The sequence below is a fragment of the Antedon bifida genome, chromosome 3 (genome assembly GCF_963402885.1).
Source record: "Antedon bifida chromosome 3, ecAntBifi1.1, whole genome shotgun sequence".
Taxonomy (NCBI): Eukaryota; Metazoa; Echinodermata; class Crinoidea; order Comatulida; family Antedonidae; genus Antedon; species Antedon bifida.
In genome coordinates, this window is record NC_136228.1 from 10,191,664 (window position 1) to 10,211,990 (window position 20,327).

At 35.2% G+C, this 20,327-nt stretch overlaps 2 protein-coding genes across 3 annotated transcripts in view; one reads left to right on the forward strand and one right to left on the reverse strand.

Moving 5' to 3' along the window:
- The window catches only part of LOC144837146 (neuropeptides capa receptor-like), a 21,025-nt gene extending 12,262 nt beyond the window's left edge, over positions 1 to 8,763 (reverse strand). Inside the window, exon 1 of one of the 2 annotated variants that reach the window (XM_078692159.1) lies at positions 8,699 to 8,763. The gene's annotated coding sequence lies outside the window, so the exon portion shown is untranslated. Of the gene's footprint in view, positions 1 to 803; positions 842 to 8,698 lie in introns of those variants that run through there. The other variant, XM_078692158.1, reaches the window with a different exon arrangement.
- LOC144837145 (ATP-binding cassette sub-family C member 4-like) lies at positions 1,845 to 19,877 on the forward strand. Its single transcript, XM_078692155.1, has 27 exons — positions 1,845 to 1,944; positions 2,768 to 2,878; positions 3,328 to 3,448; positions 4,406 to 4,621; positions 5,040 to 5,111; positions 5,309 to 5,484; positions 5,834 to 5,959; positions 6,424 to 6,673; positions 7,484 to 7,603; positions 8,064 to 8,153; positions 9,228 to 9,419; positions 9,735 to 9,910; positions 10,375 to 10,471; positions 10,627 to 10,728; positions 13,387 to 13,467; positions 13,604 to 13,729; positions 14,424 to 14,522; positions 14,944 to 15,151; positions 15,386 to 15,616; positions 15,709 to 15,939; positions 16,218 to 16,318; positions 16,613 to 16,807; positions 17,155 to 17,310; positions 17,501 to 17,590; positions 18,153 to 18,325; positions 18,707 to 18,812; positions 19,206 to 19,877. Exons 1-27 carry the CDS (start codon positions 1,874 to 1,876, stop codon positions 19,359 to 19,361), a joined length of 3,873 nt encoding a protein of 1,290 aa, XP_078548281.1. The 5' UTR covers positions 1,845 to 1,873; the 3' UTR covers positions 19,362 to 19,877.
- The last annotated feature ends 450 nt before the right edge of the window (positions 19,878 to 20,327 follow it).

Sequence of the window (20,327 nt, forward strand, 5' to 3'; positions counted from 1 at the left end):
GATGTCATAAGAGCATCCAGTCATTACATTAAATAATATTAAAGAAATCGATGACGTAAACGATATTTTGGTTATTATGATTTACTAATATGAACAACTTTCAAAAACGTTCAATTATGTTGAGGTAATGATGAATATCTGTTAATTTGTCCGATCTATTTTGAGCTACGTCAGCAGTTATTGCCAGTTACCTTTTATAATTTTCCTTCAGAAAATAAGTTCATTATTATTTGAATGGCTTCCAGAAATATTACTTTAATTGAAAATATGTCTAAATTAATTTTGTGTGCATTTAAAAAAATAAATATTACTTTCTGCATCTAATTTTTGTCAATAATATATAACTATGTATACTTCGGGCCGCTGGCCTATGTGATGCACAAATAAATGCAGACCAGGAGTCTTAGGAAAGAAGTTATTTCATATAGTCTCTATTAGGCCTATATAGAAAATAATCAAGATTTAACTTGTCTAAGGTGATAATAAATACGACAGCTCCTTATCTATGAATTTGGATATTAATATTGAAAATTCACAGTTAGAAAAATAACATGGAATCTATTATGAAAGCATAGTAGGCCTAAACCAACTAATATAACTAACTTTTGTACATGTTTTTCGTCATCAGGATGCATGTTGCGAACGTATCTCTAGGCTACTATCTGTACCAGGTCTATACACCCTTATTATTACGATTATGAGCAATCATAAACATGTCTATAGCCGTGTAAACCTATATTGTTAATTGTCTAAACTCAGTATCGCTCTTATTAAAAAACAAACAATTAAGTACTGGTACTCACCGACGATTCGAGGAAGCTGCTTACAGTTTAGAATAAACTGCTCACATGTTGTGGTGTGAACACACGCTGGAGGTAGAATTAATCTTACCTAGGTCGATTTATATACAGTTCACAATGATGCATGCAAGCGCATTATGTACGTACTCCCAGGTGCGGTAACCCTATTTTAGTGATGTGGTAACTTTACAGTCCCATTGGGAATGTGTTATTATTGCTTGCTATGAAATTAACACGCTGGCTGTGTGATTTAATGTCACTTAGTAACTTATTGTTATAATAACATGCAAAACAAACCAAACAGGTGTATGTCTTGTGTATTATTATTATATTATTGTCTTGTGTATTATAGTTAGAGTCGTCATTTCCAAATTATTCTCAAAACACTAACTAATAAAACTATAACAAACATTTCGTGTTGAGATCAAAAGTTTAATTTCTCTACCTAATACATACATCCTAGTCTCCCATGGTTTGAAAGTTCCACTTATGAGGAGCGCCCTCTCTTTTTCTGTATTTTAATACAGAAAAAGGATTAAATTAAAATTTGTCTTTTAATTGCTGTTCATCAAGGTCGAGCAGAACGCCCTCAATTAAAAATAGAGACTTAAACTATTTTTCTTACAATTAAAGTGACCGCATCAATGATTTTACTGTATCGCTCCACTGGGCAACTTTTGACTTTTGTTTAAAAATAAAGCACGCAACAAAAGAAGAACCGTGGTGGGCTTTTAACTATAATCTACTCCAAGCAATTGCTATTATAGTTTGTATGATATACAGTACAGTTAAACTTATCGCTTGATTACACTTGTAATTGTGTCATTTTATTTAGTATTGGTATTTCAGTTGTCTACCTCAACAAGAACAGAAAACTATGGTAAGCCTATTATAAGAAAAAAAAACTATATATATCTATACGATTGAGTGTTTAGAATACTTTACGTTTAGAATATTTTATTTAACGGTGCATTTTTATTGTTACAGGTTTATGTTGAAATAATTGATAAATGCAAAACACATTAGGAACACATATAGTAATGTCTTCGACGTGAAACTCCTGAACCCGCAGTATGGAATGTAATTTGACGTTAAAGCCAAGCCGACTAGAGAAAGCAAACGCTTTGCTGAAAATAACTTTTGGGTAAGTAGGTAAAGGTGGGTGGCGTCGGGGAGGTGCGCGAGGACAACAGCAGTATACTAGATTAATAGTAGTCAATTAAACCTACACTAACCATTCCTTCACACTCTCCTTGTTTTAAAGGCCTATCGAACACTACTTATATAGCCCTTTTAATTAGAAAATTGTTCAGTATCTTACAATGTTTGTAAATAATATATATGTACTTCGGGCCGCTGGCCTATGTGCTGTAGGGCCTACAAATAAATGCCCTAGATCAGGAGTTTTTAAGAAGTAGAAGTATTTTAATAGAGCTCAGGATAAGATAAAACGTAAAATCAAAAGCTACCTTTGAATATAGAACATTACATACCAGATGAACATTTACAACAATTACCTTTGTCAGTATTTTAGGAGCTTTGTTAGTAGGACACGGTATCAATTTATTTCGTCTAGAAGCGCTTAAGCCATACTTATTTGTCATTAAACGCAGTACCCCATAAATAGCTTCAAAAGTTGATTGTTAAACTGGAACTTACGCTATTGTTATATCAAATAATAGAATAAATCTAGAATTATACACATACATTTGATCAAAACCTTTAAAATTTGACAAAACTATTATATATAATAGTCCCATATCCATTATTATTTCAATACTACACCTGTCCTACACAAGTAAGCATGCATGCAACTGTATAATTTTAGTTTGTTCACCATAAAAGAAAAAACACACACACAAGAAGCCTATTTGTATTTTTTTAAATTCTTTTGTAGGATTCAACCACTTTTGTTTTTCTCTTTATCACACATGACATTATTTAGCGTGACTTTGTGTTTTATGTAGATGGTGTTTACACTTGTTTCTAACGGGATCTAATGAAACATTGACACAGGACCACCTGGACAATGTTCCATCAGACGTATCGTCGGAATGTCTTGTACACGAATTAGAAAGGTATATTCACATTTCAGATTGTTTATTCCTTGGGTCGCCTAACCGTTAAGCATGACCCCAAATCCTTACCTTAGAGGCAGAAATCATCTTGACACTGATTAAGACAAATAGTACATAGTAGACCTAATGAAAAAAGATGTTCATTGTAGAACAGGACGAATACGACACACATAACCCAGACTAGTATGTCATAAACCACTACTACTAATCTTCAGTGGCGTAACGCAGAGGCCCGAGGCCCATGGTTTAGGAATTCTAAGTGGTCCTCCAACGCTGGAGGCCTCGGGTGTTTAGCCTTTTTCGACATATTTTCCTCTAGGCACTGCTCACGGCCCACATAAGCTCTGGAGCCCCTAAGTTTAGCCAATGAGGGCTCATGGCCGTTACGCCACTGCTAATCTTCTACAACTAATAATGTCAATCAATATTTTCTACAATCTTTTATAAAGTGAATGGGATAATGAGCAAGAGAAGGCAAGAGACAAAGGAACACGACCCAGTCTACGCCGGTCAATATTCCATGCGTTCTTTCCTCAATTGCTGAGGTTTAATGTACTTGGAGTTTTCATGGTTAGTATAAGTTTCCAATTTACTGCACATCTTTGCAGTTTCTATCAATATCGCGCAATCGACAGTTTTAGTTTAAAGTGTTTTCTGTTTTCTTTTCTAACTCGATGAAAGTCACGGTGCTGTGAAGCTGGTGAATTCTTTACATCAAACTAGCTAAAATTGTAAAGTGAGCCAGTAAAATCATTGGCCTTAGCCTTGAACCTCTCTCGCTTCATGAAAGGGACATCCTAAAAACTGTAAATAAAATTCGTCAGGATCCCGATCACGCTCTAAATAAATTGTTTAAGCTTAGCCAATCTGGTAGACTGATCACTCTGAATCAAAATACTTAAACGTTGCCGACAATCATTTGTTTATAATAATATTCATGTATTTAATAGAAAGTTTGTTAGATCTCTTTAAATTAATTGGTTAAATGCTTTTGTTGACATTGTAAATAGTATGTAAATCAAACGGTAAACCAACCAACCAAATTTCATTTGTACCTCATTGTTAAAATGATATCTTATCGTATCGTATCACTGCTGGGTTTTTTTTTCGGTTGGTGGTTTAGAAAAAACGTAGTTACAGTAGTAAAACTCCTTTTGGTCTGCTTAAGATGCGGAAATCTTGCTGTAAGTGTAGGTTAACCTACTGGCCACACAAACATCATGACTCTGCGCATTATACCTTTTCAGTCCTTCTTCTAAATAGTATGGAAATATCACGTAGGCTTATCTATAGATTTATATTTAACTCTTAAATATTGTGTGGTCTGCTTCTGGTCCATGAGCAGTGCCTAGAGGATTAATAGGAATTATGGCCTAAAATATGCCGAAAAGGCTAAAAACGTCCGAGGCTCCCAGCGTTGGAACTTGGAGGGCTTCCTAAACCAGGGGCCTCAGGCCTCTGCGTTACGCCACTGTCTCACCACCGTTACCGTTCATCTGAAACTACTATTTGTCTTTTTATTTGTAGGAAATGATTACACTGAGCCAACCGATATTGTTTTCCAAGTTTGTGTATTTATTTGAGCATGGTGAAACGCCTACGGTTGGAACCTCGCTATTGCATTTAGCTCTTCTAGCAGCATCTATCATGGTACCAGACGTACTACGGGAACCGTTCGTATTTCACAATCGACTTTTTGGAAGGAAAATTCAAGTAGCGTGTCGATCGCTAATTTACAAAAAGGTATTACCACAACTCATTTTATTATTTTATTTTAAAAGTATTTGTGCTATTTACATAATTCTAAACGTATGGACACTATTGAGTTTGAAGAGGACAAATTCGAAAATGAATGGACCACTTTGACCCATAAGTAGGCCTACACTTTATTTTGACTCTGGTCGGTTGCAATAACCTAGAAAGATAGTATATTAATTAATTATATTATGCACATGCTGTTTTAAGGCGAAGAAACCAGTTACTCAAATTTTAGTTAAATCTTTGAATGGAGGGTATAAACAGAACAATTTTGAACCACAAATTACCGAAGTCGTGATAAAACAAAGCTACAGTTAGGTAATACTCTGTAGATATGTAAGCCTACTAGTTTCAGAACCATTAACTAACTAACAAACCGTAAACTGTATTCGTTTTTCCTAAGATTCTAAAATTAAGCAACTCAACTATTTTGAAGAACTCCGCCCTTGTTGATGAAACGGACAAGTTCAATAAGGTATGTTTTCAAAAGTATAGGCCTAAACCGTTTCAAAATGATAGGCCTACATAATACATGACCTAACCATTAAACAACCTGTTTTGCATTTCAGATCAAATGTACTTTAAATAATGATATATTTTATGACAAATGTCAAACTTATATGAATCGAGAAATTTTAATTTAAAAAGTGATAAACTTTTTTTTTCTTGTAGATATCAACAGTATTTCCGTATCTGTGGCTTGCTCCAATTAACTGTATTGTGTCAATGGTTATATTAATCTACTACGTTGGATTGTCATGGGGATATACGCTACTTGGCTTCGGTATAGTTCTTATAATATTTTTACCTCTTCAAACGCTTCAAAGGAAGATGCATATTATTTACAGGTTGGTTTTTTATCATCTAATAATTTAAGCCACCGTATTTACTGTGGCCCGAATAAGCATTATTATTTCCGTGTTCTGTACTGTATTTTAACTAGGCCTACTATATAACTACAGCACAATCCCTCCTTTGTGAACCCTTATTCAGGGGACACTTTTTCGTTCAACGTTTTGTTCGGTCCCAAAGATTTCCACTTTATATGAGTTCTACTGTATTCTAATCTACATATGAATGAGCGTAGGACAGTACCAATGTATTACCGTATTTAAAGATGGAATGTAATTATTTAAAGTTTCATAATTTGTAGAACTAAACATTGTTTATTGTTACCTGTATATTTCTTTTTATTAGAGAAAGGGCTGCAAGAATAAGAAAATATCGATTATCAATACTATCTGAAGCATTTACATCAATGCGTGTGATCAAAATGTCTGTATTAGAAAGAAGTTTTTCTGAAATAATCAAAAAGATTCGCGAGTAAGTATAGTGAACACCTTGTCTACATTAGGCTCGTTTTCCACTAGGAGGTAAGCGCAACGCAGCTAATTCGACCAATTATTAGCGATGGATTATCCGAATTGTTTCTTGTGATTGGTCAACTCACGTCTTACGTCCATAGAGTGGTCTATTCCATCATTGTAATCTGCACTTCGTACCGCAATACGCATCCTCCCTGGTGTTTGTACTGGGGCAGTTGTAGTTTAAATATTGGATTCAAACCCGAACTATTCTCAGACGATCGAAGCAATAAAAAAGCATGTGTATTTGTGCCTGTATAGGCGTTGTGATCAAGCAGGTAGGCCTAATCGAAAAACACTAAATGGGAAGATACACTATATTATTTACTATTTACATAGGTACAAACCCTGTACTGAAATTGCTTAAATTTGCATCTTTTATATGTTTGTATTTAACTAAATGAACTTCTCTACATTTTTTAGATCTGAATTGTCTGCTGTTCTGCTCTCTGCAATATTTAAGTTCATTGCCATGGTGATCACGTTCTTTGGACATCGACTTTTGGAAGTTGTGCACCTGACTATCTACTTTGTAACAGCGGAACGTTACATGATCTCACATGTATTTGTCATTTTCAGTTTAATGTATATTATTCGCCCAACCGTGCTGGAGTATTTTCCAAAAGCGATATATCTGTATAATGAATGCATTCTAGGATGTGATAAAATAGAGGTAAGTTCGTTTTCGCCGTGGATATTCGTCCGACGCCGACTCACTGTTGACATCACACGCTCTGGCAGTTGATGGGTCTTCATGTAATTTTGTGTTCGTACGAATATCAACGGTTGACATTATAAAGGCAAACAATTTATTTAGACGATGGTCCTCATTTAGAACAAGATATTGAATATGTTATGGTGTTTTACAGTTCCAATGCCATCCTCAACTGTGGTACGAGAACAGACTTCTCGAACAAGTACTTAAAACTGGAAGTTCCGTTGAACACATCCGGATAGTTAGACTTGCTCCAAGTCTGTATTTATTGTCTTTTTTATTTAGTCCACCAGCCGACGTTTCGATTTTTGTCTGGAAATATCTGGAATATCCCAGCTCAAGTAGTATACGTATGAAACGTCATATGTGCAAAAATATTTTTTTTTAAATTTATTTATTATTTATTTTATTTTATTTATTGTCTTTTTTATTTAGTCCACCAGCCGACGTTTCGATTTTTGTCTGGAAATATCTGGAATATCCCAGCTCAAGTAGTATACGTATGAAACGTCATATGTGCAAAAATATTTTTTTTCAAATAATATTAAGACAAACCTCCGTCTGGAATCCAGACTGCCGGATAGTGTGCACTTTCAGGAAAAAGTTGGGGTTATCCCAATGGATGTACTGGTCCATCTGAGCCTCTGTCGTGGATAGAAAACTGAGCGCCGACCTGAAGAGACCTTCGGCAGAGGAGAGTTCACTAAGCTTTGAAATTATCTATTCATTATATCCATATAATATTTGATATTATTTGTTTATTGTCAGGAATTTATGCTACTCAATGAGAAGGAGCATTTATCAGAAGACAGTACTCGATATTCGTACTCAAAGGAATCGAAGGAAGAGCCACGAATCGTTGTGAATGAGCTAGGATGCAAATGGGAGGTAAAGGGATATAATATGTAATTCCAAATTGTTTCATTAGGAAGCCTATGATCTATTATAGTTATTACACTACTTATTGGACTGCAACAATGGAAGCGATTTGCGACGAGCTAGGACCTAGTTACGTCATGTTATTTAATTGTGTGCATGTCGGGACATGCTTCCTTGCTCGATTTGTCGATAAACATGTTCGCGGATTATATACAGTAGGTCTACGACGACCAAAACAAATCGAAAATCGAAAGGTTCCTTATTGATATGCTTTGTTAGGACCATAAATAGTGCTACCACCCTTTATATTATTTATTTTTAAATAAAATTCATTGGTAATATACTAATGACGTAATATGATCCAATATATACTTATCGGAACCATAATGAAAGATGAGTAAAATCGCCTTATAAACACACTAGAGATTAATAAAATACCTAATAAAACATAATACATTTACGTCTACAGAATTCAGAAGACTTTGCTTTAGAAAATGTAGCGATTGATATATGTTCTGGAGATATATTGGGCGTGGTTGGAGCGAGTGGTTCAGGAAAGGTAAGTATTTAGGTAGTTTATCAACAAAATAAACAACTAACGTACATTAGAAGGAAACTATATTGTACGTGAGTGGAGTGCCTTCGTTTGACCGAACATAATTTATTCCTAAGCTCTGTCTACACTATCAAACTTTGTGTGCCCATGAATATGAAGATGTCATATCATTACCATATTTGGGCATATCACCACCATATTTGGGCACATCACACTTTTGTTGTCAAACTTGAAGAACATTTATTCTTATGAAGGTACTGTTCTGCATGGAACCCCCGCAGTTTAAACGCGGACAAAACCACAGAAGAATAGCTTCTCTTTCTTGAGCTACACTTGCTCACTTTATTACTATTCATCCGTTCATCCGGTAAACTAAAACAAAAGCAAACAGAGAAACAATTGATACGGCGCCATTAAGCACGTCCCTAACGTACTACGGCTTATCACACATAACTCGCCGTTAAGATGGGCATACTATCATCAATATGTCTATCAAACTTAACTAATTCATCAGTAAATAATAAATACAAATTATATAATGTAAATACCTGATACTAGGGCTCACTTATAAATGATTATGTCTCCACACGGAGCATCAAAAGTGTACAACAACGTTAATACAATGTATCGCCTATTGTGCACCGCTCTCATACAATGAACAGTGACTACAACAAACCGTGACTAGCCTAATTTGCATATCAAGGTATCAAGGTGCGATGTACATACATAACAGGTACTGTAGTTTGATGGAACTTTATTGGCTAATGCTCTCCGGGTCTTGTTTTATCTTCTTGTGTCTTAAACTGTCGGATGAATATCGACGGCGAGCTAGTAATATTATAGCCTTTGTCTATTTACCCTTTAAGAATATGCAACTTAATAGTATGATATTCTCTACTTCTATTCGGTACAGACAGCGTTCCATATGTCTCTATTACAAGAAATACCCATCCAAGGTACCATTGCGGATGAATATCGAATCGACGGCGAGCTAGTTATATATATAGCCTTGGTCTATTTACTCTTTAAGAATATGAAACATTATAGTATGATATTCTCTATATTTATTCGGTACAGACAGCGTTCCTTATGGCTCTATTGCAAGAGATACCCATCATTACTGGCAACATAAAGATTCAAGGTACCATTGCGTATGTCTCACAAAGACCATCGATTTTTCCGGGGACGATTCGACAAAACATTTTGTTCGGAAAACAATACGATGAATGTAGATACTTAAAAGTAATAGAAACGGTGTTGCTTACAAAGGTATGTTAAATTTAGAGATATTTTTGGTCTACTTTAATCTATTAATTCACCCTATATGTGCTGTATCTCCACCCACATCATTTTCCATAATTAGCAAATTATATAACATGGTGTCGGGTATGTAGGCCTATCACATGTGGCGCCTGTATTATGTTAGTTAACTTATAATTCGTCACTGTCCCAAACAAGGGCCAATATGCCTCAACACTACGGTCAACCTCTATTCAGGAGAAACCTCTATAAAGGGGACACTTTGTTGAGCCCCGAACTATTAATATGTAAATTAACCGCAGCAATATCGATTTTGTTTTCAAGTTCATCAACAGCCTCCATGAAAAAGATTTATCTATGACAAGCAAACTGCGACTGACAATCGACCAAGAAGCAAAGATTAACCTAGCAAGAGCTCTATACAAAGATGCTGACATTTACCTACTTGATGATCCATTCACATACATGGATTCAAACACTTCTAGATATATATTTGAAAAGTAAGATTTGATTTTAGGTTTCTTTGTTTAAACATTTTTCGGTGTTACAGTATAACTACACTAGATTTGAAGAAAACATCAATACAGTTTTTATTACTATTATTATTTATTATTATACTGTTACTCCGTAGTAGTAGTAGTAGTAAAAATCATCATCGTCCATTACGCTATACATCTATTGTATAAATGTGCTATTACGTTTAATTTATTCTTTTTTCAACAAGCACAAGTACTTCCACCCGGCTCAATTTTGAAAATACACTGCAAAAGATAGAACATTAGATTAGGCCTAGCATAATGTTAGGCCCTTCCCCATCTCTTCTATTAACAATCTACTACCATGAAACTTTCTCAATAATAAGATGATAGTCTGTCAATTACTGGATTGTATTTACTTCTTTCAGTTAGTAGTCTTATAATTAATTTAACGAAACATATTGCTGTACTATATGTTATTTTTACAGTGGTATAATGGGATGTCTTAAAAAGAAAACACGGATCATGACAACATCACGCCCGTCATTCATGCGAGAAGTGGACAGAATACTTGTTTTGAAACAGGTAGGCTTATAGAATAGTTTAATAGTAGTAGCTTATAGTAACTTATGGTATTACACCAAGGTAACTTCTACACATGAATAAAAAAGCGATTAAAGTTGCGACTCCATTTATTGGGAAATATGGGAATATATGAAATGTATCATTGTCATTTACAGGGAAAATTAGAAATAATTGGAGGCTACTATGACGTCAGGATTATTCAATCGTTCATCTCATCGTTTAGCGACATTGATACCGTGTATTCAAATGCAGAGTCTGTGAGTGTTCATAAAGTGTTGTATATTATCCGAAACAAACCGAAAAATGTGAAAAACAAACATGCATACCTGAGCGAAACACTAGCAAAAAAGCAACCAAGCAATCAACAATCATTTGGTTCACAAATCAACCAAGCAACCAACTACCAACAAACAAACAATCATTTGGCTCACAAATCAACCAAGCAACCAACTACCAACAAACAAACAATCATTTGGCTCACAAATCAACCAAACAACCAACTACCAACAGAAAAACAATCATTTGGCTCACAAATTAACCAAGCAACCAACTACCAACAAACAAACAATCATTTGGCTCACAAATCAACCAAACAACCAACTACCAACAGAAAAACAATCATTTGGCTCACAAATCAACCAAGCAACCAACTACCAACAAACAAACAATCATTTGGCTCACAAATCAACCAAACAACCAACTACCAACAGAAAAACAATCATTTGGCTCACAAATCAACCAAGCAACCAACTACCAATAAACAAACAATCATTTGGCTCACAAATCAACCAAGCAACCAACTACCAACAAACAATCATTTGGCTCATAAATAAACCAAGCAACCAACTACCAACAAACAAACAATCATTTGGCTCATAAATAAACCAAGCAACCAACTACCAACAAACAAACAATCATTTGGCTCACAAATCAACCAAACAACCAACTACCAACAGAAAAACAATCATTTGGCTCACAAATCAACCAAGCAACCAACTACCAACAGAAAAACAATCATTTGGCTCACAAATTAACCAAGCAACCAACTACCAACAAACAAACAATCATTTGGCTCACAAATAAACCAAGCAACCAACTACCAACAAACAAACAATCATTTGGCTCACAAATCAACCAAGCAACCAACTACCAACAAACAAACAATCATTTGGCTCACAAATCAACCAAACAACCAACTACCAACAGAAAAACAATCATTTGGCTCACAAATCAACCAAGCAACCAACTACCAACAAACAAACAATCATTTGGCTCACAAATCAACCAAGCAACCAACTACCAACAAACAATCATTTGGCTCATAAATAAACCAAGCAACCAACTACCAACAAACAAACAATCATTTGGCTCACAAATAAACCAAGCAACCAACTACCAACAAACAAACAATCATTTGGCTCACAAATAAACCAAGCAACCAACTACCAACAAACAAACACTCATTTGGCTCACAAATAAACCAAGCAACCAACTACCAACAAACAAACAATCATTTGGCTCACAAATCAACCAAGCAACCAACCACCAACAAACAATCATTTGGCGCATAAATAAACCAAGCAACCAACTACCAACAAACAAACAATCATTTGGCTCACAAATCAACCAAGCAACCAACTACCAACAAACAAACAATCATTTGGCTCACAAATAAACCAAGCAACCAACTACCAACAAACAAACAATCATTTGGCTCACAAATCAACCAACCAAACGACTAACAACAAACACTCATTTGGCTCACAAATAAACCAAGCAACCAACTACCAACAAACAAACAATCATTTGGCTCACAAATAAACCAAGCAACCAACTACCAACAAACAAACAATCATTTGGCTCACAAATAAACCAAGCAACCAACTACCAACAAACAAACACTCATTTGGCTCACAAATAAACCAAGCAACCAACTACCAACAAACAAACAATCATTTGGCTCACAAATCAACCAAGCAACCAACTACCAACAAACAATCATTTGGCTCATAAATAAACCAAGCAACCAACTACCAACAAACAAACACTCATTTGGCTCACAAATAAACCAAGCAACCAACTACCAACAAACAAACAATCATTTGGCTCACAAATCAACCAAGCAACCAACTACCAACAAACAATCATTTGGCTCATAAATAAACCAAGCAACCAACTACCAACAAACAAACAATCATTTGGCTCACAAATCAACCAAGCAACCAACTACCAACAAACAATCATTTGGCTCATAAATAAACCAAGCAACCAACTACCAACAAACAAACAATCATTTGGCTCATAAATAAACCAAGCAACCAACTACCAACAAACAAACAATCATTTGGCTCACAAATAAACCAAGCAACCAACTACCAACAAACAAACAATCATTTGGCTCACAAATAAACCAAGCAACCAACTACCAACAAACAAACACTCATTTGGCTCACAAATAAACCAAGCAACCAACTACCAACAAACAAACAATCATTTGGCTCACAAATCAATCAAGCAACCAACTACCAACAAACAATCATTTGGCTCATAAATAAACCAAGCAACCAACTACCAACAAACAAACAATCATTTGGCTCACAAATAAACCAAGCAACCAACTACCAACAAACAAACAATCATTTGGCTCACAAATAAACCAAGGAACCAACTACCAACAAACAAACAATCATTTGGCTCACAAATAAACCAAGCAACCAACTACCAACAAACAAACAATCATTTGGCTCACAAATCAACCAACCAAACGACTAACAACAAACAAATTAAAAAAAAGTAAAGAGACAAACCTAAAACATTATAACTAATAATAAACTATAGCCAACACTTCTACCAACCATGCCCAACCGAATAATGTGCTAGATGGATTAATAATGTATCTTTTTTTCTAAATTTAGGAAGAAGAGGCAGACTCTACTCCACATGTCAAATACAGTAGCATGGCAAATATTCAAATAGATGCGAATGAAAATACATCGGTAAATCATATTTATTTCTAATAAAACATTTTGTAAATGTAAAGAAGTCGGCAATTGCACCAGTTTGACATTACTGAACAAAATGTTGAAAATAAGACGTTGTTGTGTATAATTCTCTACATTTCTTTTTCAATAGCTTATTGATTCCAAAAGTGTCGAATCTGAGCAAAAGATTAACAACAAGCACTACGCAGACTATTTCTGCGCAGGAAGCAATAACTACGGACTTACTGTTTTGGTCATTTGCATATTGATAACACAGGTACGTTTGTGATTAGTCTGATGTTTGCCCTACAAAATTACGTCAAATTAAGGACAAAAATGTCATCATTACTTAGCTCCCTGACGCAAGGCTACTTCGTTTGTATAAACTTAGGTTTAATAATGGAGTTCATTGTCTAAAGCTCTGTCTACATTATCAAAGTATGTGACAAAACAAATGTGATGCACCTATATATAGACATGATGATGTCATATCACTACCATATTTGAGCATATCATCACCATATGTGGGCACATCGCATTTTTACACAACATATCGAAAATCTTACACAATAATGATGTACCGAAGGCCTACTTGGGGCTCTGTGAAGTACCTAAACTCGGTTTGATAAGGCTAGTCTGACCGATCTTAATTGTACCACCATCCTCAGAGTTATACACATATTCTAGCCCGTCAAAAAAGTACATCAAACTTTAACAAAAGGACACATACTGCTCCACATGTCCAATACAGTTGCATGGCAACCACTTGAATTGTAGTTACTTCAACTTAAACTTTGTTCTGTTTAAAAGAAGTAAAACTTAATCTTCATTTTTATATGCATTTCTTTATATTTCTTTTATGAATATTTAATTAGCAAAATGTTAAAATTAAGGTTATTTTAATTAGCAAAATGTTAAAAAAGGTTGTGTTTTGGAATATTGTCTAAAAATTGTATTATCTTATTACACAGGTGATGTATTTTATGGCGGACTTCTGGATTGCTCATTGGGCAGATTTAGAGCAATGTTACAGACATCATTTTAATGACACAACTTGTAACGAATTTAGGGTAAGCAGTATTCAAGTTGTGTTGTGTCAAGACTCACAGCTAAATGGCAGAATGGCATCGTTCACCCGATCATTCAGCTGTCACTAGATACACCATAACTGACTAACGCAAGTCAGTGAGATACAAGTCTATGTGTATTATGTACTTTAATACATTTTACCTCTAGATGCCTATGTGTAGATAAGGTATAACCAGGGAAGAGTTTTTCAGCTGTCACTAGACACACCATAACTGACTAACGCAAGTCAGTGAGATACAAGTCTATGTGTATTATGTACTTTAATACATGTTACCTCTAGATGCCTAGGTGTAGATAAGGTATAATGCGAATAAATTTTCCAGCAGTACTTAATGCTTCGGGAACCAGAAGACATGCGTATTTCGCAGATCAGTATTAACAATTTATTCTATTTTTCCATAGTTCCTTGACCCTTTCGATTACGTTGAACTGAACAACGCTGATTCTACTTTGGTATTTATTATTTTTATCGGGGCATGTTCATTCACGACAATTCTGTACGGCGTTCTATTTTTCCTCATCACGTTAAACGCATGCAAACGGCTTCATGAAACTGTGTTCAACCAAGTCATCCAAACTGCCATGCTCTTTTTCAACAGTACACCACTGGGTAAGTTTAATAATAATGACATTTGGTTTGCACGATATGCCATTGTGATTTTCAAAGTTTGAATATATGATAGTAATTATCGGGTGCTAACATGTAATATGGGTATCGTTAATAAAATTGTCTCCTTTGCTTAATTTTGTCCAATAGAAGCACTTATAATTTAAATACAATCTTCTAATCTGATAATGAAGACGAGTGTCCCCAGTTTCATTATTAACTCTTTTGCTACTGTAGATTGTATGTTGCGCCGATTCAACGAAGACATGCGTACTATGGAAGACGAACTACCCACGACAATGTTAGGTTCAATCCAAGTGATGGTTTTAACGTGCGGCATTGTTGTAGTCAATATGATCATGAGCTGGTACTTAATATTCATTGCTGTGCCACTAATTGCTTTAATTTTGTACGTAAGAAACAAGACTGCCAAACCTAGGATCGAAATTCAAAATTTGGAAGAAATGTGTACGTATTGTATTACATGAGTATTACTCATTATTAGTATTACTTTCGCTTGTGATAATATAAAATAGTCAGCTTTTATTTGTTTCTTTCAGTGCAACTGCCTGTTGATGAACATGTTGACAAGACGATACATGGTTTGACCACCATTCGCTCTCATCAAGCGCGCGATGCTTTCTTGGAATCATTCTACGACGCTCAAGATAGCCTAAATGAGGCATGGATTGCGAATCAAGCGTCACAGAGGTTATTGTCTGTCAGTTACTACTGTAGTGTGCAAGTGTTTATAGTATGCATTTTATTCGCTAGTCTCATCGGTAAAAGTGGTAAGAAAATTCAAACTTGATTTAAAACAAATTAATTTCACCCTATACAACTAGATTAGGGAGCTTTAAGATTTTCGACGACCGAGGATTGACGACCAAGCTAGGTCAGGTCAAATCGATGTTTCGTCGGTCGTCGCCTGAACCGGACCTGTGTTGGCGTGAGGATATGACGTAATTTGAACGTAGAAATGGTAGACCTAAATTAGAAGAAAACAAAATAACAAATAATAGGCCTAACTTCCTTAGTATAGTTCTTACCTTCCATCTTGTTATTTTAGGATTAAGTGTTGGTTTAGTTGGAATTGTTGTAGGCCGTGTACTACTGTTGTCGCAACTAATACAGAAAAGTATTTTCGGTATGAACGATACAGAAAAACTGGTGAGTGTTGATATGCATTGTATATTAATGTGACAACAATAAGAAAATACAGAAAGTAAGGAAATATAATGTAAAAGACTTATATAGATAGAAAATGACACGATGGACACATTGATCCAATTTCTTAAATCTTCAATTGCAATAGTATAGTTTGTAAATGTTTGTAACTAATGCGGAGTAGTGTTGCGCCAATGCACTTAGCATGGAGTACAGAATAAGTCAGAGTAGAGCAAACATCTGACAAATAGTAAAGTTGGCACTTTGTAAAAAAGTAAATACGTTTTGTTTTGATAGATGAAATCGGTAATACGAGTTACAGACTACACGCACTTATATCCCGAAGCGCCACGATTCAATAAATATACGAAACCACCGGCATCATGGCCTGAAGAAGGCAACATAACCTTCAGTAATGTCTTTTTGTCATATTCTGCTGAAAGTCCTATCGTTTTAAAGAACATGAGTTTTAATATAGAACACCGTGAAAAGGTAAGACTGTTGCATATTATCAAAAATCTTGTCAAAAATGTAAATTGTTTTAAGTACCAACAATGAGACCATATGAACCATAGCGTGTCTATACAACCTCATCATTGTCTTCATTTAGTTTACTGTCTACAAGTACAGGTACTATATGGAGGACTGGCTGCTCGTAAAAGAATATGGGTTCTTTAGCCTCGAGCCTCCTAAGGCAAGCCCAAAGACGGCGTGTTATGAGGACACGGCCTAGTCGTACGACGCTGCCTGAGTTGTGCGTCAGTGATGTATCTATGATAATAAATACAATCAACTATTTTATATTACAAAACGAGGTACACTTACTTTCTATCTTAAAGATTGGAGTATTGGGTAGAAGAGGTGCCGGTAAGAGCTCAATAGCAACGGCTTTCTTCCGTCTTGCGGAGCCTACGGGAACCATTTTGATCGATGGTGTCAACATCAGTTCTCTTGGTCTTTATAACCTTAGAAAAAAGATATCAATTGTCCCAAAGGTAAGAAATAGGCCATGGTACATTTTTGTTTTGCTTTTATTATTAGTAAATTCACAATGATCTCTCTGTGAAGCCGTGGGTTACCTTTGTGCCTTTGGGCTGTAGCAATTAAGTTGTCTGTAAAACACTTTTTTGTTTCTGAAAAAAAAAACTTGGCCGAATGGTTAAAGAGAATATTGTTTTATTCCAGGATCCAGTTTTGTTTTCTACATCACTACGTGTTAATATAGACCCATTTGGAGAATATAACGACTTTGCGTTATGGGAAGCTTTGAAAAGGGTAAGATCGGATTATTGCCTTTTTGAGATTATTTGAAATTTGTTGAAATATTGACTGATTCAGTTTCAAGAACATTTATTGATTTCAATAATGGCAAAATAACAATAATATATATAATATAATTAAGACATTATTGAGGATCATGTAAAAGAAGAAAACAAGTTTCTTGTCACTTGCATGATTCCAAAGAAATTCAACCATGCTCCATCTCGCCGAATAGAACAGTCAATATTTCTCAAAAGCATATACTTTCCAGTAAACTTAAGTAAATATAATAATAATATAGCACATAAAAGTTAAGTTTGCGGTACACCGTGTGTTCTAAAAGGAAATATCTTTATGGTTAAGAATGTCTAGACGTTTTGTTTTTGTGATACAACCGTCGTCTCTTTAGGAGAATTTCGCCGTAATACGCTTAACAAGAAAAATGACAGAAAGTTGTTAAAGTTGTCTTAAATTATTGTAATTGAAGTTGCCCGAATAATTGAGTTAAGTAAACCTTTCCAAAGGAAGACAGAGGCCCAAGCCTATGTAATACGTTTGTGTAATGCTATTTTTTCAGGTTCGGTTAGACTGGTATGTAAGAGAGTGCATGGGGAAGCTGGACATGACGGTAGGAGATGGAGGCAACCAGTTTAGTGTCGGACAGCGTCAGTTGATCTACCTTGCAAGAGCTATTCTTCGACGCAATAAAATTCTTATTGTAGAGGAACCGATCAAAAGCGACGATCAGATGTAAGTATTTCAAATAAATTATGAAAGTAAAATATTAATCTATATATATTACTGTTAATTAATGATCGACGTAAAACTGAGAAGCTTGTATATATGTAATTTAACTCTGATAACATTAAGTAATTATTACTATTGTAATATAAAGAAAATTTGTACCGTAGTTTTTTCACACGTCGCGCGTGTGAAACCCCATTAGAGTACGCGGCCCCTTCGTCACGGTGTCATTACAGTTGTCATCTCCTCTGTGTTGTTGCTTTTCTGCTTGTGTTAACACGGTATAATTCTTTTGTAACTGGTCAATAAAGACACATCTACACCGAAAATAGCTTATAAAGATGATGATGAAAATAATTTTTTTTAAACGCTGATTTATTTTTATAGTATAACTTCATTGATACAAACCACGATTCGAAGTCACTTCAAATACTGTACAGTGTTTACAATCACGAACAGACTCAACAATATTATGGATTCTGATAGGGTAATGGTAAGTGACGCTGCATTTGTTACGATAAATCAGGATGAAATCATAAGCCTAAATTAAAAAAGACACTTAGCCTATTTGCATTTCGATTAGCATCCTGAGATCCTGATTGACTTAGTTATTCGACGTAATGTATCTGGCTTGTGATGCGGTAGGTCAATGCTCACCACACCGCCGTTTGAGTGCACAAATTGTGTGACGATATAGAGGGCGACATTTCGATTTACAAAAGTAACGCGGCAGGGCAAGGCGGCTAATTGATATTGTCGATTTCTGTTTAAAATGCATTGCAGACACACAGATTTCTCAGAGAAGAGTTAATTTAACTCTTCCCTGGATTTCTGTAATTATTTTTTTTTGCCCAAGGCTAAGGCTAATCATGTTTAATTCTTATAGGTTATTGATGACGGCGAACTTGTCGAGTTTGACACGGCTTATACTTTGCTGCAAAACCGGACTTCTCTCGTGAGAAAACTTCTAAAAGAATCAAATACCTTTGAACGAAAACGTCTTCTTGGTATTGCAACAGCGTTTCATGCAGAACGAAGATAATTATATCGAAACAAATTAAGTTAAATAAGGGAAGACGGATTATCGAATACTGATATAGGCCCTGTCACCTTGTCATCGGTGGCCTCATTGCCCTTTTTAATTTACGTGTATTTTGTGAATAGAATATATAGAATAGACTATTTGGATCATTTTTTCTGCATGAGGAGGACCCGGAGAATTTAAGAAATTTAAACAATGCCAACCTTGAAGAAGCAATGCCATCCATACCATGCATGAGGATATCTCAACGAATCGACGGCAATATAGAGCCCTGTTCAGACGAGAAACAATGCCAACCATACTACGACGATCTCAACAATGGATGACACCAGTACCGGTGTGGTTGTGCAATATTAGTATACTAAGTGAATATAAAACATTTTTACCTGTGGAAAATTATATTTTGAAGCATCAGAGAATGCTGCGTTTATTATATCATAGACATACTAATCGGTGTTTAAAAAATAATATGTTATGTATATTTTTGTACTGTCCAAATAAAACAATTATCGCTTATGTGTTTTTTGTTTGTGTTAAAATATCGTCCTAAATCGAGGGAATTCCATGTCTGTGCGAACATTTTCCACTAAATCGATAAACCTAGGTAGGTCTACAGTATAGTACTTTATCGATAATCTAAGTAGGCTGGTTGGAGATTAGGGACGTACATACATCGAGAGAAGTGGACGCTAAGATTTTTTTACGTCGAGAGAGTACTACTGAGTAAGACTAATGCGCCAACATGGTCGTTAAAAACAGAAAAAAAGTGATTGCGTAATTGTGTTTTGTCAGAGGAATTCTTTTTTCCTCCATAATAACTTAAAAATGATAATAATAATCAACTTTGAATTTGACAACTTTTTATTTAATTACATAACCAATGCAAGGATGTTGGGGCCATACCCTTTCCTGATTGGCTTTAAGTACAACAGCGCCGTTTATGGCGGAAATCAGCGATCGAATACA